General features: G+C 34.7%; 1 protein-coding gene across 1 annotated transcript; it reads left to right on the top strand.

Moving 5' to 3' along the window:
- The first annotated feature begins 17,302 nt into the window (after positions 1-17,302).
- On the top strand, positions 17,303-24,577 carry LOC127843854 (uncharacterized). The gene is made up of 4 exons (XM_052373719.1): positions 17,303-17,368; positions 17,978-18,039; positions 20,823-20,989; positions 24,148-24,577. Exons 2-4 carry the CDS (start codon positions 17,991-17,993, stop codon positions 24,250-24,252), a joined length of 321 nt encoding a protein of 106 aa, XP_052229679.1. The 5' UTR covers positions 17,303-17,368; positions 17,978-17,990; the 3' UTR covers positions 24,253-24,577.
- Positions 24,578-25,378: the final 801 nt, after the last annotated feature.

The raw sequence follows: 25,378 nt of genomic DNA, 5'->3' as shown, positions 1-25,378 counted from the left end.
CTTGACCTCCAGTGTTTTACAAACCATACACAGTGTTTTTTTCATTCAAAATCGGGTCCGGTATAATCAGCCCCATTCATAATGGAAAAAAGTATATAATTTTCCCAAATGAAAGTGAAACAAGGAACAAAATTGTCACAAAACCAGGTTTTCAATAAAAAAAAGTCTGATAAAGGGAGACAACTGCAACTCAAAATGTGCATTGCTACTGATTGTTAATCACAATTACCCCCCATGTTTCAAAATCAATCTGTTTTTCGACCATGTGACCTAGTTTCAGACCCGGCATGACCCATATTCGAACTTGACCTAGATAATGTCTAGATACAACTTCTGACCAAGTTTCGTAAAGATCGGATGAAAACTATTTGAATTAGAGAGCGGACAACATGCTTAATGATTAAAACCCACTAAGTGACCCCGTGACCTAGTTTTGAACCAGGCATGACCCATATTCAAACTTGACCTAGATATTGTCTAGTAACAACTAATCTGACCAAGTTTCGAAAAGATCGGATGAAAACTATTTGAATTAGAGAGCCGACAACCTTGTTCCGCCTGCCCGCATTCGCCAATCTCATAACCAGTTTTTTCCTTCGGAAAACCTGGTTAACAATTCACAATGGAAGATTTCCAAAAAAATAATTGTTTTTAGATCTCAATATTATGTTCATCTCCAATCCATGTAAGTTCAACCTTAGTAAATATAAGACGGAAAACACCTGTATTCTCACTTTTGAAGCAATTTTTAGTAAAACAACAACAACACTTATTGCTCAATTTCAGTCAAAACACCGCAACCCAGCCCCATTCCCAAAATGGTGAAAAAACACACTGATACAGGCTGAAAATTATTATATGAACTAATATTTATTTATTCCATTTCTGTTCAGCTAATGATCACTTTAGCTAACAAAACCGTACGTGAAATTACAACACTTTTACAGGGTTTTTTTACCTTATATAACAGACGCCGAATATCGGCGTCTTCCCCCACCAAACTAGGCTGTTTTTTTTCCCATTCTGAACCAAAAATCCCCCTTTTTTTTTTAATAGAAAGATGTGCCTCATGATTATAATATCTCAATTCTATTTCAATTTAATCTTGCCAAACGTAATAAATTATGAAAAAAACAATGAATATAGTGCAAACATGTACAAATGTATTGTAAAAATAGGAGAATAAGTAAACAAAGCCCCCAAAAGGGGAATTACGCGAAAATTCCCACGCGCACAATTTTTCCCCAAAGTGGAAAATCCTGCTTAAAATTTCCCCCACATGAGGGCTAAAGGCCCCTTCCCCCACAATCCAAAAATAAACCTGCTTTAATAGGTCACTGCAACAATTTAGCGCTCAGACATGCATACTTTAATCTTACTTAAAAATTATTGAATTAACTTGTTCAATATACCTGAAACTATTACTGATAAGATCAAAGATCAAATTAAAGCCAAGGTCAAACAATCAGGGCATGGTATTGACAAGGATTTCCCACAACAGTTCATGGACATGTTAATCATGATGAAAAGGAATTGCAGAGTCCCCTTTTGAATCCACAGAATAATTAAAACTTTTACCCACATCTGTCATCATTTTAAATTGTTCAAAAGGAGGATTTTGGAAGAACAGCACCTTGCTTTAGACATACTGGATTAAGACGCACTAAACAGATTTTACCTTATAAGATAGGTGCACTTTGACAAATTATGCATTTGAAACTGAAAATCTAGCTATTATAAAATTATTCCTCTGCTTTCCAATAATAAAATTTAAATACATATGGCTGAAAACATTTCAATAGATCAAAAGTTTTAGAATAAGTTCAAGCTGGAGCGTTTTAATGAAGCCATATTATGGCATTACAGTTTGCAAGACTTGTTTCGATTGAATGTTGATTGTGTGAAATTTGTAAAACACAGGGCTGTCGTCGGACTTTTGAAAGTGGTCAGGCTCTAAGTGCCAGAGGCCTGCAAGCGCCAAAGGCGCGAAGCTACTAGGGGGGTCCGCGGACATGCGCCCCCCCCCCCTGAAAAATTTTGAAACATAAAAGCTAAATGACATCTGGGAGGTTTTGATGCCAAAGTGTACCATATTACTAAGTTACACACTTACACGCCGCACCAGGCTCCATACTATTTTCAAATGCGATAAACGAGGGAAAATAGTTTGAAAATAGTTTGTTAATTTGCTAAGTTGCAGTGCTGTAACACCTTTAAAATTGTCCAAATACACAGCTAAGCCATTCTCCTTGAGTAACGAACTCCTCTGCAATTTTAGTAAAGTCAAGAGCGTCCGTTCTTTGCGTATGAACGTGCAAAGTCATAAGGTTGTTAAGTCTAGTTAGGACAGTGTGCTTCTCAGATGTGTCTTAATTCTTCGAAGTGCAGAGAACGTCCTCTCGCTTGTAGCATTTGTGGCTTGCATTGTCAGTAAGATTCGTACAAGTGCCGCAACATCTGAGTAGATCACCCGCAATGTAGGTGGAAGCTTGCGTATAGTCAAGCACCTGCGGCAGTCGGATCTGGTAATTGTTTTGTTTAGAAAATTGTGTTTTCAATGTCTCCAATTGAACTTTCAGCGTGTCATTGTTTACGTCATCTGAATAAATTCAGTCACAAAGAGAAAGTATCCGGGCTCCCTACGCTGTAATGGCAACGAATTTCACTAGATGATGCAGGGTTCGACACTAAGGCACGTCCGACAGACATTGTCTAGTAAGATCGGTGGTCGGGCTAGTAAAACTGTGGGCTAGCTTGTCCGACTGGTCGTACATACAAAATCTATACTGATTCATATAACTATAACTAACCGAAAACCTTTTTCTCTTGATGTGTAAAATAACTATTGTATCCATTATTTACATCAGAACAAAACTAGCGAATATAAATAAACGCGGAGCATTCACATGATTCATCGCTATTTATAGACGCGAAGGAGAGCTTCCCGCAGAAATAGCTTGTTTCCATTGGTTGTCATGAATATTAACCCTTTGCATGCTGGGATATTTGTAGTCTGCAAAAATGTTGTCTGCTGAATTTTTAAAATTAGCATTTTCTTCAATTTTTTTCAAAGAATACTATCAGAATAGCAAACAGTTTGGATCCAGATGAGACGCCACGTTTTGTGGCGTCTCATCTGGATCCAAACTGTTTGCAAAGACCTTCAAAATTCCGTTCCAGCACTGAAAGAGTTAATGATTTTCTACAGTGTCATAGAACTTTACATCATGTTTTTACGACTTCTATCGAAAATCGCTATCGTCGATGTAAACATTTTGGCGACCGCGTAGCAGACGAGAGCATGTAATTTAAAGAATGGCTTTGTTCAAGGTTGGATTTTCGTCCGACAAATAAGTTAATAAAGAAGAATCAGACGGTAAAACATACACAGATTATGATGGAAGAGGGCCTTGGAGCTGTGGTAGCATGGAGCACAGCGGTCAAGGAGGCTAGAATTTGATAACGTTTAATAAATGTCACCTGCTGTACAGACATCATTTGTTTAACTGGTGATAAACAGTGAAATTATAACAAACAATTTATGTTGTTAAATAGTTTTATATTATATTTTACTCTGGACATCAAATAACTTTCTTGTGTTCACTATTAATTGTCTGATGAAACCTGATTAAACAGTTACACGACACAATTCTGTTTATTTGCTATGTCATTAATGGTCTAGAAGACATCAGATTTGGGCTAGTACATTTTAAGAGGAGCTGGTCCGATGGTCTGGCTGTAAAAAAAGTTTATGTCGAACCCTGTGATGTTTAAAGACCTTATTTCATTTAGCCTCTTTAATTATTTTTTTTGATATCCCATGATCATTTATTGGCTCAAATAAATCTTTCGGCTTTGTTCAAGTATTTTCGTGTATGTTTAGTCTTGGATTTGCAACAGAAAATAATGAATACCCCAGATTGCAGGCCGACGTTGGCCCAACGTCGGCATCACGTTGGCATGATGTTGGCGTTGGCATGCTAACGTTGGGCCGACGTTGGCAAAATATCAGTTGGCCAACTTAGGTTGGCACCTTCTGTGGTAATTAGCTTCTAATATTGAGATTCATTATTTGCAGTATAAAATAATATTAATGCTCATTAGAAATGGCAGATTTTATTAAAAGATAGGTTAGCCTCGAATGGGTTTCCGTAGTTTAATATTTTGTGGAGAGGGACACCATGATAAAGCCCTTTTTACGTTTTTGTTTTTTTTATTTGAAGAGATATTGTCAAAGGATTTTGATACAAGATGATCTATCTCATACCTTCAACTGAACGTCAGGCAGAAATCAACATCTGCACAAGCATTACCGTCCTAGTTACGGTACAATATTGCATTTCTTAGGTTCAGCTACAAGTAAGGGTTTCTTGGACCATTGCCTTCAATATGTGAACGAAGGGCATATAGCATATATCGTGTATTTTCATTATTGCAACATAGCGATGGTTATTATTTTACTCACTCTGATATCTTTCCTTGTTTCTTGGAAAAAAATTCGTCTGCATCTTCCGGAATAAACATCCGGGAAAAATGGAGTGTACGGTGGCTCGTTTGAACCATCAGAAAACAACGAATAGAAATACCAGGATTTTATCACTTTTGCAACAGCATCAGTGTTGTATTGAAAATCGACGTTTTTTTAAATATTAAGGAAGCATGATAAAATATGTCTGATCCAGAGGAGATTAAGCAATTCATCTCCTAGCTTAGCCTTCTTTTCTCTTTTTTTTGTCAAAAAGTGGTCAGAATATAGCCTGACCAGCAGACGGCCCACGACGGCCCTGAAACAAGCTGCCTGGTACCAAATAGGAAAGGTTTAAAGGAACTTGTTCACAGGCAGTGTTTTTTTTCACCATTTTGGAAATGTAATACCCCTTTGGATTGCGAAAATTTGCGGCGTTTTGACTAAAATTGGAAAATTAGTGTTGTTGTTGTTTTGCTAACAACTGCTTCAAAATTGAGGATACAAGTGTGTCCAGTATTATATTTACTAAGGTTGATCTTATATGGATGGGAGATGAACAAAATATTGAGATCTAAAAAATAATATTTTTTTGGAAACCTTCGATTGGAAATTTTTAGCTCCCATTTGGGAAAAATATATACTTTTTTTCCATTGGGAATGGGGCCGGTTACCCGCGGAACCGATTTTGAATGAAAAAAAACACTGACAGGCTATCATGATATTTTTTAATAATGTCTTTAATTACATTAGGAACAAAACTGTAATACTATAGTTTTAAATACTTAAAATTGCAGGAAAGAAAATAAGAAAAATGTTCCAGCCCTTGAGATCAAACATGGGGCATCTATAAGCAAAAGTTAACTCTTTACCACCAAATTCTGAAGGCTTTTGAATGATCTGTAACTAAGTTAAAACTCTACGTTAATTATACACTTTTTGCTAAATTATCAATTCTACAATTTCATTTGATGAACATATCTTTTAGAATTTTTTTAGTCAGTGTTATTTTGTGTTATTTGGTTCTTTGAATATAATGCATACATTATTTTTTAATATATGACTTTTTTTTGAAAATTGATATTTTATGGAACTATGAACAAGTACATGTACCTTTAAGTTGTACCCAAAATCTATTTTTTCTTGTTTTTTTCTTAACCACATCACTAGTTAAGGTACTGTAAAAGGATTCAAATATGAATGTTAACTTTATGTTGAACAAAAAGAACATTAAGAACATTGATAGTGTTCAAGAACAAAAAACGTTTATAGAGTGTATAGAACGAATCAATGTTTAAAGATGATGCCCATAGAAAATAGGTCAATTCATCTTAGACGGCTTTACATATTTTACCATGTAAGTGTACAATCTTCAATAAAGAGACTCCTCAAACTTCAGCCAGAAAGTCAAACAGGCTACTTGAAACTGTTCAAAGATATTGCCATAATGATGAGCAGCAAATGTCAATTACAGATAAGAGAGAAAGATAGGGCCAGATCTCAACCTGTCCAAAGTCACTTACAACTTTAGAAATATTAAGATATGGAAACACTGCAGAATCAATATTTAACCACAACAAATATTTTCAAAAGACCATTTAAGCAGTTGAGCTGAAAATATCTTCAAATTAAAACCTGCTTTTGGGTTTAATACAAAAAATAGTATTGATTTATTGTTAATAAACATTGGGGAAATATGACACATTTTGCTAAAATCACCGGAATTGTAGGAAAATTGTTAATTTGCTGGTCCCACTGGAAGCAGTTTCACACTTAATTATAACTAATTTTCAAGCTTAAGCAATGATGAAAGGAGAAAAATAATCTGAAACTCTGAAAAATCATGATGTTGATGGTCTTTTTTTACATCAACAAGTGATAAACATTTTAAGTGTGACATTGACCTTACAGGAATTTCAATAGACGCAGAATCCTGCGTTTTGACGCGAGCAAATTAAATATGACTCGTTTTTGATGCATCCCTTTTTTCTGCCGTGCGTCATTTTGACGCATAGAAAATTTGACCCGTGCGTCAGTCAGTTAACATCTCGAGTTCCATGGTAATAAATCCCGCTGTGGTCCTCATTGAAATTAGTCATAATACTACACATAAAAATTGAGAAAACACATTTCCTCGATAAGATATAAATTATCTGAGTAGAATTAAATTGCTACGTCATGACCTTCGACATTGTAAATGCCGGCCGTATTGTAAATTAACAGTCAACCCGCGTTCAATTCAAAGCTGGCGATTCAACAACAACAGATTCAAATTACAAGTAATGGTGATTCAATAATGGAGAAAGCATTAACTGGATTTAACAAACATTTGATTAGGTTTGCAAAACCAGATAACAACAAGGAAAATTTGGATTATTGAAGTAAAACTACTACAGAAAAGGCATTCTTAAATGTACATATTTCGGACATGTTTACTATTCGGATAAACAGTAATAGATATACAAGGTGTTCCATGCATTTAGATTGTGTTTTGTTACAAAGGGCTTAGGCTACCCTAGGGATGATGATACTATAATGATGATAAATATGTGATGAAAAGGTGCTACCGGTACATATCTTAAATTACTTAAATGTGTTTAAAGACTTAAATGTGTTATGATGAAGTAGATTTTAATGAGCATTTATTGTTTTTACAAATAAACATAGTACAAGGATAAAAATAATAAAAGTTGTGAAAGGAACATGTTTTTGTTTTTTTAAACTTAGTTGCTATTGTTCGCACAAATTATTTATATTTTGTCATTATCTTTGTGTACCAATTCATTAAAATATGTTGTGTTATATATCATGGTATTGTATTTAATAATTAAAGCAGTATAACTTTTTAAGATATTGTGTTACTCTTAGAACATCTTCTTGTGGTATCTAAAAATTTGAATAATACAGACAAAAACACAATTAACGCGCTTCAAAATTTACCCCAGCATTTTTCAAGTTGACTCCTCAAAAAATCAGTCCAGGGGTCATTGACTCCTGGTTTCTAAAATCTATTGAAATCCCTGCGTTAGACTAATGTACCTGGTTGTTGAGCAGAACAAAGTTTGGAACTTGTGACCTCTAGGTTTTTTAAGATTTGACCAGGTGAACTAGATTGGGACAAAAGTAACCAAGAATTAAAACCTGTCCTAGACATTTTGTCCTGATAAACATTATGACCAAGATTCATCAATATTGGATGAAAAATGTTGCCTATAGAGTGGTAACAAGCTAAAATTTGAAGGCACACACTGCATGCCTCAAGAAGCTGGACGCAGAATACATGTCATGTTGCTGGACATTATTTAAGACAGACAGTTACCTAAGTGAGGCAGGGCAACAGATAAGGATCGTTTTATCGTTTTTACGATTTGTATTTGACAGAAAACGAATTGAAATGAAAAATCGATCGTACAATAAATGATTATGAAATTGGAAAACTAATTGCAATTGATTCTTTGTAGTTTTATTTTACCAATTCCCTCCGTACTGTGTTTGATTTGAATTAGTATATTGTAACCTTTAGTGCAGTTAATATTTAGTGAAACGTTTTTATGAACGATGTCTACATAAAAAATTTATCCTGTCAAAAATGTACGCAAAAATGTCGGCATCTAGTTCTAAACACGGACGTGCTAAGAAAATTTCATTAGTGGCGTGCAGGCCTAATATGTTTCAATTTGTAACGCGAAACGAACCGTCTGGCAAAGACGTTGTAAAGAGTGTTTTATCGGAATTAATTTCACAGGTTGCGATAGAAAAGGAACAATTTAGTGCAAAACAACGCGGCGATTCAGTGTCTGAGAAACAATAAACCACGTGGAAAAAGGAATTCCCCTGGCTTGTCTTACATTAAAGGGATCTTTTCACGCTTTGGTAAATTGACAAAATTGAAAAAAGTTGTTTCAGATTCGCAAATTTTCGTTTTAGTTATGATATTTGTGAGGAAACAGTAATACTGAACATTTACCATGGTCTAATAGAGCCATTATATGCATCTTTTGACGATTTTAAAACCTAAAAATTATAAAGCGTTGCAACGCGAAACGATTGAATAATTTGGAGAGTTCTGTTTTTGTCGTTAAATTTTGTGAAACTACGAAGATTGCTTATATAGGGTATAAAATACGTTCAGCATGTGTACTCGGCGGAATAGCTCAGTAAGCTAAAGCCTTTTACTTCAGGACTCTGTCAGGACACCAGGTTTCACTGGTTCGAAACCTGCTCCGGGCAATGTTCTTTTCCTTTTTTTAATTTTTTTTTTATTTTTACTGGAGCTTTTACGCTCCAATGTTTACATTTATCAATATAAAGCATTTAATGAATAAGTTTAAAAAATGCCAAAATCTGTGAAAAGGCCCCTTTAAGAGGGCTTGCAAATGCACCTTAAGTGTAACCGACAATCAAAAAGCTCATCTCATCCAGAAATAAAAGTTAGTTTTTAATCAAATGTAAACAATTTTTAGACAAATTGACTTGAGGGAAAAACTAATTGTTTCAAAAAGCTTGCAGTGAAAACTAATTGACATGAAATCTTATCTGTTGCCCTGGTGAGGTGCGATACAAAACAGCTGAAAAATATTGTTTTAATGCAAACTGAATTTCTGAATATTTATTTGAACATCATACACTGCTGGACCAAATTATTATCCAAAACAAGCAATGGAAGTATCTGAAAGTGACTTCATAGTTTCCGCAAAATGACAATAAAGAAAAAAATATGCCCATGTGACAAATATACATGGAACGTTTCGTAACTATTTATAAAAATAAATGTAAAACCTAACCATACAAATGAAATGAAAATTTCATTTAAGATGATGTACAATGAACTGAAAGTAACACACGTTCAACATGCAAGTACGACGTGGTCTGAGGACGAATTAGTACCTCAAGTGAATCAAAATGAATATGGCAGATATATTACCTATTAAATTGTAAAATCCTTTTGAAATAATGGCATCGGATGGGTAGGAACAGGATACCGTTTGTTGAGCTTTTAAAATAATTGCACTTGATTATTAACACACTTCATAATCAACACACGGCAATTCGATATCGCGAATGTAAACTATTTCTGTTGATGCTAAGTAACAATCATTCAGCCAATCACATTGCCAGTAATATAAAGACCGACCAATCACAAGTCGCCGTCCTTAATATTGAATCCACCGCCAACCTGCTCTGACCGGAGAGAATAACAAATAGCGAAAAAAATAATTTCGGTTACAGAACACTAAACGTCATACAGTTTTCAACTCTAACGTCAAAGCGAAATTATTGGCATCTTACAGTTTATAGGGGTCTATATCAACCTTTGTTTATATTTGGTGTTTTCACTTCACATCTGTCGACGGAAAGAAAAAATAATGCATTTGAATATCAGCCGTACTTTCGTTTGACAACTGATCATGCATGTACAATGTGAGCCTAAATTTAGGTTTAGTGCAGATTCGTTTATACGACACAAAGACACACTTTTGTTTTACGGATCATTTCGGCTTACAGGACTGGGTGAGTCACGTAAAATATCGAATCTAAAATATATTTTTAATAAACAACTGGTAGCAAGATGAGTTGCGGATAATTGGTCAGTTACCACATTTTGACTTACACTTTTGACCTGTTAATTCTTTTCATCTTAATTCAACAGTGAACAATTCCCATAATATCACTTTAACAGAGTTTACTAAAATCTAAAAGGGTCCAGGTTGTGTGACGGACGGCGCACTCACGCACGGATGGAGTTTCACCTACCATTTATATATTCATACGCCTTTCGACGAGGGATATAAAATCGATGAAGTAATTTTGCTATAGTATTAGTACCCAGCGGTCTACAGCCCGAGTGATAAACAAACACATAAAGTAAGTTAGCTTTAGCCCTGAATACAACCTTTAGTCAGCTGAAAATGTTTGCACGAATTTGCCCGCAAAAATAACATTTCACACTGTTTGTTTTTATCTTTATCCATGATCAAACGAACCACTCGAATGTGTATAACTAGTGCCTATAAGTTTTTTTAAACACGTAGAATTATTCTCCCCTTAATTATCTAAATAATCTTAACACAAAATGAAAATAATCGAGACTCTTAAAGAGAAGCGTTCGTTCGCAAGTACGTCATGTAAATACTTGGCGTTTGGGCAGAGAAACGGAAAAATTGCGATGAAATGCATATACATTTCTGGCGTAGCAAGAGGCAAGTTTTAGCCAAGGCACTATATGGGTGCGGGAGCATGCCTCTGTAAAAGAATTGTGCTCGCCTTGAGCTTCAGTAACAATAAATACGTTAAATACCTAATAAAGTATATGTATATCATTTCTTTATAATAACTACCAATTAATTGTACTGCCTTCTTTTCGTTAAAATGTATGTAAGAGTTATGTGCTATTTACTAGTTTTAAACTAATCATTGTTACCCCCCCCCCACACACACACAAAGAATCGGAATATGATTCATAATGCGTTCTTATAGGGAATCGCGACAAAAGACGCCACGAGAACAAGCAAAATATACCAAAAAGTACACAGGAGTATAGTCGGTTGCCTTTAAGCATATTTTCCGTAACCGTGGTACATTATTTTAAACCTAAGGATACATGGGATACTTTTAAGCAGAGACGTAGCTGTTATACGGTAAGTAGTACCTAAGCCAACAACGACCGATTGAGCTTTACTGACGGCGTTGAAAAGACTTTGAAGTCAACTCCGAGATTCCTCTTCATTCTAAAACTTCGGTTGAATTGTCGTCCCAAACTACATGTAGTAGTGAACAAAAGCTACATTTGCGTAAACTAGAACTGAAGGGCAATAATTAATATGCAACACGTTTCTGAGAACATATGACACTTCTATATTCAGTATCGCAAATGTAGTAGAAGGCACGCTTTGCTTTGCATACGGAACATGGTAAAATTTAAACAACCGACGAAGATGGTATAATGCTTTTTTTAAACGTTTCCTTCAGTTGCAGTAAATAATTTCATTATGCAGCAACTGGCATTTACCTGATAATCGATTGTCTGACAACGAATATTTTGCTGTTGGTACGAAAATTCAAGTCGCGGCAGCTGCCTCGTCGTACCTGAGCATCGTTACAAATGTGTATCTCGCTCCGATGTATAACTATCAGTTGGTGGTACATTTGACGACCCTGTTCTAGTTTTAAAACCATTGCACATACCATGCCGTCTGCTTTTCAAACTTGACGGTTCCCGGTTTTCTGATTTATATTGCACACATAGTTCACCCTCTTTACGTGTTCGCCCGGGTCCATTTTCCCTGTAGTATATTGCGTATAATGAATATAGATGTTCAAAGATGTAAGATTAGCGTCCTTTTTAACAAAAGGGCGTTGATTGTGTCAACCTTTCTGCTTTTTTGGGCTGTAATCCCAATAAGCCTTACGAGGTGAGCGTTACACGGGGGGAACACGTAGCAAGGGCGAACGTAATCACATTTATTCAAGCCGGGTCTCAATATCACAATATGCCACATATTTTCCTTACACAAGCCAACTTTTACGTCTAAACATGCACTATTTTGAACATAGAGACCTTAAACTATACATTTTCTTCCAGGGCATTTTAAGCTTTATCGATTTAAACAACACAAAGGCAAGTCATGAGATTGGCAAGAAAGAACTCCACTCGTATAAAAAATTGACTGGTTTTGCACCTTTTTTATGCCATTTTATAGTGGAATGTAACCTTTTTTGCGCAATCTTTTACTATTTTGTAACCTGAAAGTGCGCTCTGTCAACATAACAGCAATGGCATCGGCGTTGAGGTAATGTTTATTAATCCTTAAACATGTCTTGAAATTAAATGAACAAATGTTAACAAATTAGCGAAAACTTTAAAACAACAGTTTCTTAATCTCAGTTATAAGAACTGCGAATCAAAATGTAAAATTAATAGTAAATACCCGTTATGTAACTTTGGTTGGAGGTCATGTTTACACGACATTACAATTTAGAACTTAGAAGTTAGAAGTTGTCTTGTTTCTGATTTTATAATGTTGATTTTCAGGCTTGGACTAAATAACCAACAGCTGTTTGGAAGGTTGGCGTGCCTTCAAAAATGGTGAGCAATTTAAATTCAACAAATACAATTTGCAACTCGGAAGCCTTTTATATCAAAATTATGATGAATAAGTTGCATCATAACTTGGTATTTTTTTACAATTATTAGTTTATTTTGATTAAAATATCACAAGTGGTATATTACCTTACTTGAAAAAAGTCCATATTTTCAGTATATTCTGTAATAAAATTTCACGATGTGAAATCGAAAGTGTTTCGCGAAATTATGTGACATAATGATATACACTACAAAAAACGCAAGTAGATGGATCATTTTATATATAAACTATATACAATTCAATACCAATGCACAATTTGCATTCCTGGGTTTGCCATGTAACGATATTGTGATCAATCTACTTGCGTTATTTATAGTACCGTAGTTACCTGGTACCCAGTAAAATTTATTACCAAATATACTGAAAACATGAAAATTTAACAACATTTTCGGCGTAGCTGTTTAACGTCAACTTTGACCTTAGATGACCTTCATTCATGATAGGTCCAAAATAAATAAATCCGAATTGTGCATTGGCTAATAATACAATCAAAGCGCTGAAGGCACTGAAGATGTTCGCTATTGCATAATTTAACACGCAATTCATTTTTGAAAATCAATCGCAAGTTTGAAATGAACACACGCCATTCAACTTTATAAAGTGTGTGTCATAGCGCACGGGTCGAGTTTTGTGTGCATTTTTTATCATCCTTATTATTTAATAGAAATAACTAAGACAAAATAAAAACAACATGCTTTTTGGAAGTTCTGAAAGCATAGAAAGTATGATGAAAATGGTAATGATAACTTAATATAAAGAAAATATGCAGTCACCATCATATTAAAGGAATATTTTTTTCTAATATCAAATGACTATCTCACCAAGAATATAAATTCATAATGAAAGTTCCGTGTACAAAACTTTTGATTTTTGACACCATATACAGATTCAAAATATACAACAATCTTCGTATCTTGTATATGGAGGAATAAAAGTATATAAACATTGCTGTTTATGCTTTACTTATTACCCGAGCAGTTCACACGGTGTCAACAACGCTAACATAAACATAGGTATAGAGCACTCATGCGCTTTTAGGCGTAGCTGTTTCAGTTTTCATCTTAGTGACTTTTACATAACGCCAACAGACACGCATGAATATTTTCGAATATTTAATAAGCTGATTCGAGATACAACCTCTGAATTTTTGCAACATCACTGCGTATGTGCTCAATTCAAAGGATGTAGCACTGTTCAGTGTAAGGAATTCCGGACTACTCTCTGTATGCTCAAACGACACAAACTGTGGCCGTGTTACAATTACGCGTTACAATCCATCTCGCAGAATTTCACTTTCGCCTCCAAGATGAGAAAACAATCATTAGCGAAATAGTATAGTGTCACGATAAGAGAAAATCGTTTAATTATCATACCACAATGTTTGCCGTACTTGGTCAGCACGTCTGGAAATCATTCCTTAATGTGTGGATAGGCTGCCATTATTAACAAGTTTGCTATTTTCAATTCAATTTTGTATCAAAAAGCATTGTTCTTAAATGTGGCATTTTCAATTCGCAATGAGATTTGTAATGACCCTCGTCATGTGAAAATGGGTCTTATTCCATATGCGCCCATCATATAAATAGCCCACTCAGCTATCACTCCTTCTGTTAAGGAGAAACATAACATATATATATATATGTGATTTTAAAGCGAACAGCGTCGCCTATGGCCTGACTGCGCAAAAGCACATGTTGGGTTTAACAAACGCTTGCCGAAACGCATAAGACCCATTTTCGCATGACGGCGCTATTGACGTGTGATGTAAATGTGTCGAAAGAAAACTGCGTTTAAATCAAATATAAACATACGATATATTTCGATAGTGAAGAAAGATACTCATAACAAGGCATATGAGGACACATATGAAGTGCTCTCCCGTAGTATATTTTTTATTTTACTCACACTAATGTGTGGTTTGACAATGCTAACACACATTTCATGCGGTGAATATGCAGCTTACAAGTGAAAAACACAACACAATAGTTAAACTTTTGTTTAATTGTATTTAATTATTTAGAAAAGTAAATTGCTAACTTTATTTCAAAGTCAGCGTATACGCCGACTACATTTTTAAAAGACGTTTATTGTTATACATATATTTAATATAATATATTAGGTTGTTTTCGGTTTTAGCGATTAAAAAGCATTTTCGAGGTAGCCTATAGTATGCCTGTAGTAATTCATGAACTCATATCCAAATGTTTATGTATTGAGAACTGTGAATATAAACAAGCTTAACCTTCTACTAACCTTTTGCTATTGCATTCGTATTATTATTATAAATTGTTATATTCGGGTTTAGCAATTATGAAACTTTTTTTTGTCTATCGTATCGCTGAAGTTATTGTTGAACTTATGTTCAACGTTTTATACATTGAGAATATAAACAAAGACCTATAGATAATATGGGTCTTTGATATAAATAAGCGTCAACTTTTTCCCGAATCTCTCATTTTACGACCTGTACTACGTCATTGAGTTGTATGCGAGAGCGTAACCTATTGCGTTGTTATAACCCGTAAACTTACCATTGTTTATCGACAGACGCATCTATTAATAGCCTCATATATCATGAATGCCAAAACTACCGGGAAAAAGAACCACGTGACCAAATAGGACGCAAAACGCAAATACCATGCGACTACGACTTTTATTATGTAAGAAAGCTCCGCAATTCCTTTGAAGTCGGAGCATTGTGATTGCTATTACTTAAATAATTGACCTCTAACTGAAGTAAGCAAAGGAAACGCAGCACCTAATTGACCCATTCCTTATATGTGCGAAGGCAGATTGAATTTTACTAATGTATGGTTTGCCTATTATAACACACATTATAATGCGGTAAATATGCGACTAACAAGTCAAAAACACTATAATTAAACTTTTGTTTTGAATTAAGTTATTTAGAAAACAAAATTCCAAACCTTATTTCAAAACAGCAAGACTACATTTTTTAGAGAATATTATTGTAATATTTAAATGTTTTTTAACAGTTTCAGCGATAATGAAACATTTTTTTATGTTGTCTATCGTATCCCTGTTATAATTGTTGAACTCGTGGTCAACGTATTATTAATTGAGACCTGTGAATATAAACAAGCGTAACCTTATACTACTGCGTTATTCTCACACGGACTCCCCTTTGTTTATCGCCAGCCTCAGATTTATGAATGAGCTGAGCGAAAATACTACGTCACGCACACGCAGCAGAAAGTGGACTATTTTAATCATTCATAAACAATCTCCTCCGCGACACGTACAATACGATCATTGTTTATTGATTCTTTTCTATAAAACACCGTTCGAAAATATTGAATGTAACACGATATTAATATAATGTTGCCATTTGTGAATACACATATTTGGAGAACTCAAACCTCTTGCATAAATTATACAACTCTTTCTTGCGCGGATACGCAATCGGGTATTGGGTTAATCATACCTAGTCGTATCGACCTGAATTTCACACTAAGCACTTTAGACGGGCGCTAAAGCGCCCATCTAAAAATCACCGTAAACATTGGTAGTCTGGTTCCTATACTAAAACATTGGATGCATATCATTTGAACTGAAATATGAATATATTGTAAATTACATGTAAATTACAGTAAATTAAAAACTGTCATGATACAAAACATCCTCTAAACATAACATCGAAACGTTTCTCCTTAGTTTACGAAGCAGTATAGCATTAATCACATGTCTGTACAATTAAAAGAATCTATAATCTATTGTTCACATGCCTAAGCGGCCACACTACAATTACAGGCTAGATTGCACTTTACCCGTAAGCAGTTGTTTGCCACTATCGACAAACCGGGGGTTTGGGAGGGGTAGCCGGCAATACTAAGGAAATATATAGGTGTTGGAAATGTATCTGTCTTTGATTTATTATAATCCATATTTGCGTTTATTAGTGTAAATATGTTTCTTTGTACTTTGTTTTGTTATTTTTTTTATATAAAATTCTGTTTTTCTGCAAAAAAATCATATCACTATGATGCTTGCAATATTGAGTCTTTTATGTTTACATTCTACTAACATCTGTACACATTATAACACATTATTATTTTTTATTTTTCCAACATCATGTTCATTGTTTTTCAGTGGCGAATATGTTTTCTTTTCCTACTGAAACTAATGTACTACCCGTTCAACTATGAAAACTTAGTCATTACAATACTTATTGTCAATAAAACATACAAATTCACCTCTTCTTGTTCTTCATTTTATTTGTTAAGACATTAAAATATATTATCACTCACTACCTTCATTAAAATACATGGTCTCTTCATTCCATCTCCTTTCACTGGTTGCAAAACATTAAAACATCAACACCGTATATCTTTTTAAAGATATTTCTTGTTTCAAGTAATATAATATACCAGCCGTGGTATTATAATCAATATAAACTAATACTTGTAAAAAAATACAGTACTTTAAAACTTTTCTTTTTTCGTAAATCACATGTGTGCCTAGACATGATTTTTGTTAACATGAGATTTCCTTTAATAAAAAAATACAATAAAACCAGAGAGTGGTGTCTAATCCTGGACAACACTTTATGCTCAAGCCTATTTTACCCTGATCAATGCTTGTTTAAAGAAGGAAATTTGAAATGTGACAACAATTTTCAGTGTGGTTCCTTGACATCAGCATCCACATCAGCTGAGAAAGCTGGGATGAAGATGGACAAGTATTGGAAGAAAAACAGTCAAAGGAATAGACCACTTTCACCACATCTTAGTATATACAAGTAAGAAATGGCAGGTTTTGTCAAGTTTGAAGCTTTTATAATATTTTTTTTACAGAAATAATTCAACAATTTAATAGTGGTAGACTCTGATAAAACAAGTGTGTATTTAGTTTAGTTTAAACCTATTTATTTTAGCTCGATTGCATCGAAAGCCCTAGGCTTATATAAACGCTCTCGAGTCCGTTTCCTGGGCCTATACCAGTACTTGGTGTCTTTTGGGGAGATCTAAAGAACGCTCCCACGGCGGGGATCGAACCCGTGACCTCCCGGTCGCTAGGTGGACACCATATCCATTACACCACAGCGACCTTTAGTGTGTGTATTTGTTGTAGACAATTTGGGTGTAAAAAAACTGAGCCACTTACGATATAACATATTTAATATAAATCTTTGCTGCAAATTTGGGCAAAACATAGATTATTCCCCAAAATGGACAATGTTCTTCATCTGCTTACAAAAAGTATAACTGATTTTGTTAAAATTAACTAAGAAAGTTAGTAACACCACATAAAAAGTAAAGTAATTATAGTTTTACTCCCATACATCTCTTTTGACATGCTGTTCTATTTTCTTAACATTCATTTTAACCCTGTAACTTTTTGTTTTCAGATATCATATCCCTATGATGTTGTCGATATCAAATAGAATCACGGCCAGTATCGTCACAGGAGGTTTGTAGTTAACAATTAAAATTTAGTTAATAGAAAATATTTTCTGCGTTCAACGTGTAAAATTGTGCTTTAGGCTCTTGAGATATTTAATATTTTGGGTAGAACCAGCAATTTGAGTCAAGTAAACATACTAAGTGTTCAAAGTGTAAAATTGTGCTGAAGTCTCTTGAGATATTTAATGCCCAGGATAGAACCAGAACTCTGAGTCAAGTAAACATACTTAGCGTTCAAAGTGTGAAATTGTGTTGGAGTCTCATGAGATATTTAATATTTTGGGTAGAACCAGAACTTTGGGTCAAGTAAACATACTTAGCGTTTAACGTATAAAATTGTGCTTGAGTCTCATGAGATATTTAAGATTTTAGGTAGAACCAGAACTTTAAGTCAAGTAAACATACTCAGCGTTCAAAGTGTAAACTTCGGCTGGAGTCTCTTGAGATATTTAATATTTTGGGTAGAACCAGAACTTTAAGTCAAGTAAACATACTCACCGTAATTACTCTATGTTTTCGGACACTTAAAAATATTTTTTTTGTTTTCGTGTCCGAAAACTTACATACAATAAAAATATTCACAAAATACAGGTGTCCGAAAACTTAGAGTCGAAAATTGAAGTGTCCGAAAATAGCGTCAGTTGTATCAACGACTACCGGTAATAGCATGTGCTTGTAAAATAACATGTCGTAAAGTATAAATTACAGTTATATATGTTTGCACTGCATTTTAAATAATTTTAAATGCTTAATTTATTTGACAGAAAGTTACTACAATTTTGTGCTTTGACCAACGAGTTCAAAGATGAGCATGTGATGTACCGATACTCGCTAGTAAGAACCTGTAATTAACGCAATAAAAAAGCAAACTATGAATTCTTTGTTTGTTCATTTCCGATAGTTGTTGTCTAACACCTTCCATTGTTGGTAAAACTTGCAATAGGGTGCATCACACTTTGAAGCGTTTAATATTTGTCACAGTTATTTTACTGAGAAGGGGTAGTACCATTGCGGTAGATAATAGACCTGTGAAATGGCACTAGCCCTGGTAATTGTCATAACGCTTATGCTATCGGGCGAAACCATTGTTTAATACTGGTTTACAAGGTTATTTACCCTATAACGCAAATGTAATGGTCTGTTGCCCTCAGGTATGCACCTGCCATGTTTTATGATGTTAATCTGGTTGTAAAACCCCATGATCCAAGTGTCATTAGATATCGAAAACAGGACCGAAATTTGGTAAAATAGCGCTGTAAAATATACTGTCAAAAACTTAGAGACATTAATTATAGACGAAAACTTGTTTGTCCGAAAATCATGAGTCACCAAAAATAATTATTGTCCGAAAACATAGTGTCCGAAAACATAGAGTAATTACGGTAGCGTTCAAAGTGTTAAATTGTGCTAGAGGCTCTTGAGATATTTAATATTTTGGGTAGAACCAGAACTTTAGGTCTAGTAAACATACTTAGCGTTCAAAGTGTAAAATTGTGCTAGAGGCTCTTGAGATATTTATTGTCCAGGGTAGAACCAGCACTTTGTGTCATCAAAGAAGATATATTGAACTCACACAAGCAAGGATCAAACCCACTTAATTAAAATTGTCCCAAAACTTACAAAAATCTGGTTATAATTCATGGTATGAAATTTTGATAAGTAACTACTAACATGTATATGATTGGTAGGTGCAGAGGTTAGTAAATACACTTCTTATGTGGGCAAATCGGATTATTTCCTTATTCCTAATACATGTGAGTTTGATAAGTGGTCATCGTACCTAGACAGGGCTTTTTTCTGGTTTTTGTAAAGCGGCTTTGGCCCCTCAATTAGTAAAAAATGATTCACAAACTTTTCAAACTTGTATAAGATTGAGTCACAAAGTTTAAAATTGTGAAAACTTAAGTTGCAAATTTCTAAATATTGGTGTTGCGAACCTCTGAAATTTGTGAAAAATGGAATTCTCTAAGAAGGGACAAGGCACTGCAACAGGGCACGAAAACACAACATATCAGCTTGTCCTGAAGAATGAATTTTGTTCAAAGACAAGCTAAATATTTTGGTTTGTTGTCCAAGACCAAGAGCTTCATTTGTGAAACCCGTAACTTCCCCCCAAAAAGGTTTGGATTTTTGGCAAAGTAATGGGCCTTTGACTTAAGAAATTTTCTTTTTAATAACCGTTTTCAGAAGTTTTTTTAGAAACACTTTCAGATATTTAGCTAATTTTAGGTTTGCAAGTCCACTTACATGACCTAAAGATGCAGTGTGAGTTTTGTTCCAGTCCATTGATTTTAAGCTCGGCTGTTTTCGGAGAAAGCCCGAGGTATTGTCATAGCCAGCTCGTCGTGTCCGCCGTCCGTGTCAAGGTTTGTAAAGGTTTTGAACATAGGCACTAAAATCAAAGTCCTTCCACCTACAACTTTGAAACTTCATATGTAGATGCACCTTGATGAGTTCTACACCCCACACCCATTTTTGGGTCACTAGGTCAAAGATCAAGGTCACTGTGACCTCTAAAAAAAATATAAATTCTGACAAGTTTTCGCAGCCGAGCGTGGCACCCGTTATGCGGTGCTCTTGTTTTCGAAGTTATGGGCCTTGGACAATTTTCTCTTATTATATATAAATACCGGTAGCTGTGGTGCTGCTTCAAAGCTCTGTGGGGGCATTGTGTTTCACAAACTCACTTTAAAGCAGTTCTTGTTTATTATGTTTTTGAAAATCAGTTTATGTTTCTATCAGACATGATCAATATTCCTAACATTTCAATGTCTTTTATGCCATTTTCAGCTTTCTTTGCTGCGCCCATGATCTACCTGTTTGGCACAAAGGATTTCGCGGGTTATTATGCACTTCTACAGAACTCTGGTCCATTAGTTCAGAGAGCGGTTACATTTGCCAAGCTGAACCTGGCTTTCTGCTTCAGTTTCCATTTTTGGGCCAGCATAAGACATTTTGTGAGTACATTGGGAAGTTATTACCCTTATTTGTTTTAAAGAATATATCACCCGATCGGTGCAAAGGTACCATGTGACATTAAATTTTAATATCACCTGGTTCATCTTTGAACAAAGGGAGCGAATTATGCTTTATAATTTAGGAAGAAAGATATGATATTTTTTTAGAAGGAAGTTGTAGATGCCTCTTTCAGCAAAGAACATCATGCCTTTTTATGTCCCCCACCACTATAGTGGGGGACATATTGTTTTTGCCCTGTCTGTTGGTTTGTGTGTTTGTTTGTTTGTTTGCCCCAACTTTAAAATTTGCAATTACTTTTGCAATATTCAAGATAGCAACTTGATATTTGGCATGCATGTGTATCTCATATAGCTGCACATTTTGAGTGGTGAAAGATCAAGGTCATCCCTCAAAGTCAAAAGTCAAATATATGGGTCAAAATCGCTCATTTAATGAATACTTTTGCAGTATTGAAGATAGCAACTTGATATTCCGCATGCATGTGTATGTCATGGAGCTGCACATTCTGAGTGGAGAAAGGTCAAGGTCATCCTTCAAGGACAAAGGTCAAATATTTAGCTTCAAAGCGGTGCAAAAGGGGACATGGTGTTTCTGACAAACACATTTCTTGTTAAATCCTGGATTGATCCATGCAATAAAGATTTGCTGGAACCCAAATAACATAATAAATCAGTCTGTTGAAAACTTGAAGAACAGAAGATCTTATCAATGTTCTTATGAAGGGACATTTTCACGTTGAGGAAAATTGACAAAATGTAAAAACAAATGTTTCAGTCTCAAAAATTTTTGTTGTAGTTATGTTAGGATTTTTGCAAGGAAATAGTAATACTGAACATTTACCATGATCTAAAATATCCATTATATGCATCATTTGACACAAAAAAACATTGACAATTACAAAGAATTACAAACACCAAAGGATTGAATAATTTAGAGAGATGTATTGTTATATTTTTTGACATTACGAAGATTGCTTATAAATAGCGTAATTAAAATACATCTTGGGCTATGCAAGTACGGATGGCTGAGTGGTTTGAGCGCTTGACTTTTACTCCGAGGATTAGTGGTTCGAGCCCAGTTGTGGATTCGATTTTTATGCCCCCTTTCGAAGAAAAGGGGTTATATAGTTTTCGCACTGTCTGTCTGTCAGTCTGTCACACTTTTCGTGTCCGCTCTCTAATTCAAATAGTTTTCATCCGATCTTTACGAAACTTGGTCAGAAGTTGTATCTAGACAATATCTAGGTCAGGTTCGAATATGGGTCATGCCGGGTCAAAAACTAGGTTTCGGGGTCAAAAAAAACAAATCCAAGGGAAGTAATAAGCTTTAAATGGACATAATTATCTGACCTGCCAAATTATATATTTTTGTTAAATAAATCAAAGCGGTGCAGTAGGCGGCATTGTGTTTCTGACAAACACATGGTGGAAAAAGGTCAAGGTCATCCTTTAAGGTCTAAGGTCAAAAATACAAATCCAAGGGAAGTAATAAGTTTTAAAGGGAGATAATTATTCAATATTGAACATACCAACTTGATATTTGGATGCATGTGTACGTCATTGAGCTGCACATTTTGAGTGGTGAATCTTCAGTCACGGTAGTGGCTTTTAATTATTTGCTACTAAAAATAGAGATTTGTTAGACACAATTATTTTCAAGGGAAGTAATTTATATAATTATAAATCTCCAATTATATATTTCCATAACAAGAATTTAAGTTCTTTTCACAGTGACTGTACAGATTTTTTATTTTGATTATTTATAACTGAAATGATTGATTTGTCAAAGGTTATTTTTTAAATGATATAATTATCCTTTCTTTCCTGTACTAATTTGTGAATGGTAGGGTTCATTACATACCTGTGGACTTATGTCCATAGATACATGTTGAACTCTGGCTATGATCTCTTTGATAAACCACAGGCCTTGGTTGTCAGTGATGTCTGACTTGGTCCCCCCCCCCCGGTTGGATTGGACAAAATCCAAGGGAAGTAATAAGCTTCAAAGGGAGATGATTTCTATACCTGCCAAATGATAAATAGAAATTTTATTTCAAAGCGGCGCAGTAGGGGGCATTGTGTTTCTGACTAACACATGTCTTGTTTTTATGCCCCTGGTAGGGTGGCATATAGCAGTTGAACTGTCCGTCAGTCAGTATGTCAGTCCGTCAGGCTGAAAAAAAAACACTTAAAAGTTGGCCATAACTTTTGCAATATTGAAGATATCAACTTGATATCTGGCATGCATTTGTATCTCATAAAGCTGCTCATTTTGAGTAGTGGAAGTTCAAGGTCAAGGTCATCCTTCAAGGTCAAAAGTAAAAAAATAATATTTCAAAGCGGCGCAATAGGGGGCATTGTGTTTCTGACGAACACATCTCTTGTTTCTTTCTTTTTTTTAATTCTTGTTTTATACCTATAAAACATAATAAATATATAATGTTATACTTGTTTTATAATATAATTAAATATGCTTCTTAGACAATATCACATGACAGCATAATTGTATAATTTTTACGTCTTCAAAACCCAGTTTTTGTACGTTAATTGTATCATATGAAATTAGTGATATTGTTGCAAAAATTAATCGAGAAAGAAAATCAATACCGGGGTAGTTAAGTATCAATGGATCGTGGGTTTTATTCCCAGCCATGTCACATAAGTTATGTGTGAATGGGTAATCAATAATGCCAACAAAATGTATAATGTCATGATGCAATTCACACTCTCAGCTACCTGTATCAATTATCTCTTACTCAACTGATCTAGCCCGGGGACCAGTACAATTACAGGTGTTGTATCAAAAATTGTATATATGAAGATTAAACATTTTAAAATCTGAAATTTATCAGTACAAAGGATTCCCGTGGTTCAAATTTGGGTAGGTTTGTGCAATGTGGTATAAGAGGTCGCCATGTGGAAGTATCGGCCTAGTAACTGGGAGGTCATGCGTGCGATCCCAATTGTGGGAGCGTTCTTAGATCTACCCCAAAGACACCAAGTACTGGATCTACCCAGGAAACAGACTCGGGACTCTTGAGTGTTTCAATAACCTTTAGACTAGTCACTTTCACTTCAATTAAGCTTCAATAAATGTGTTTCAAGTGAAACTTAATGTGGTAGTTCTTCAATTCCAGGTCTGGGACACAGGAAAGGGCTACTCGACTGAGCAGCTTTACCAGACCGGCTATGCCTTGCTAGCAGCTACACTTCTCACAACGGCTGGGCTTATGTGTCTGTAACCTAGGAACATTGCTCAAGACTTTGTGGAGATAATTTTCACCCTATCAGTCTTTGCACTGACTATGAGATACCGAAATTTAATGTGGTCTAGAACAGTAGAAATCAAATATGTGTACATAATGAGACGTGTTCTTGGAAAACTGGGATTCATGCATGACCGTAAAGTGTCTTCCCAGAATAGCCTTTGCAGTGCGCACATGCTAATCAGGGACGTCTCTTTCCGTCTTAATTGGTTATCCCTGAAAAGAGGCCTCCTTCTTATGAAAATGCAATTAAAGTGGAGTGATGATTATCGTGTAGAGTGCACAGGCTAACCTGTGATGGCTCTTTATATGCATTGATTAGACCACTTTATATGCATTGATTAGACCACTTTATATGCATTGATTAGATCACTTTATATGCATTGATTAGACTACTTTATATGCATTGATTAGACCACTTTATATGCATTGATTAGACCACTTTATATGCATTGATTAGACCACTTTATATGCATTGATTAGACCACTTTATATGCATTGATTAATAGACCACTTTATATGCATTGATTAGACCACTTTATATGCATTGATTAGACCACTTTATATGCATTGATTGGACCACTTTATATGCATTGATTAGACCACTTTATATGCATTGATTAGACCACTTTATATGCATTGATTAGACCACTTTATATGTATTGATTAGACCACTTTATATGCATTGATTAGACCACTTTATATGCATTGATTAGACCACTTTATATGCATTGATTAGACCACTTTATATGCATTGATTAGACCACTTTATATGCATTGATTAGCCAAGTATTCACAGAGCAAGGTTTTTATGATGGTCAGGCTAGCAAATATTTAACATGATGATTACCAGTTTTACTTAAAATTATTTGGGTTAGTGGATTAAAATAATGAATGTAAACACTGTATTATTTGAACTCTGTATAATATTTTGTTATATTTTATTGGCACCAAATGTAAACTGTTATATTTTCTTATTTGTTTATATGAATTCATGCTTTCATTTTCATATATTATTATTTGATTTATACATACCGGTATTTTTCAATTTGTCTCTACACTGATATTATTTTTTCATTGATGTACTTGTTTGTGGTTATGG

The sequence above is a fragment of the Dreissena polymorpha genome, chromosome 9, assembly GCF_020536995.1.
Source record: "Dreissena polymorpha isolate Duluth1 chromosome 9, UMN_Dpol_1.0, whole genome shotgun sequence".
Lineage (NCBI taxonomy): Eukaryota > Metazoa > Mollusca > Bivalvia > Myida > Dreissenidae > Dreissena > Dreissena polymorpha.
The sequence above is the reverse complement of the archived record's forward strand: the minus strand, read 5'-3'. Positions and strand labels throughout refer to the sequence as shown.

Excerpts from the sequence above, each read along its gene's own strand:
- LOC127843854 (XM_052373719.1), top strand. The coding sequence starts at position 17,991 with ATGATGTTGTCGATATCAAATAGAATCACGGCCAGTATCGTCACAGGA. Across the intron at positions 18,040-20,822 it reads GGCCAGTATCGTCACAGGAG|CTTTCTTTGCTGCGCCCATG; the intron begins GTTTGTAGTTAA and ends TGCCATTTTCAG. Across the intron at positions 20,990-24,147 it reads GGGCCAGCATAAGACATTTT|GTCTGGGACACAGGAAAGGG; the intron begins GTGAGTACATTG and ends CTTCAATTCCAG.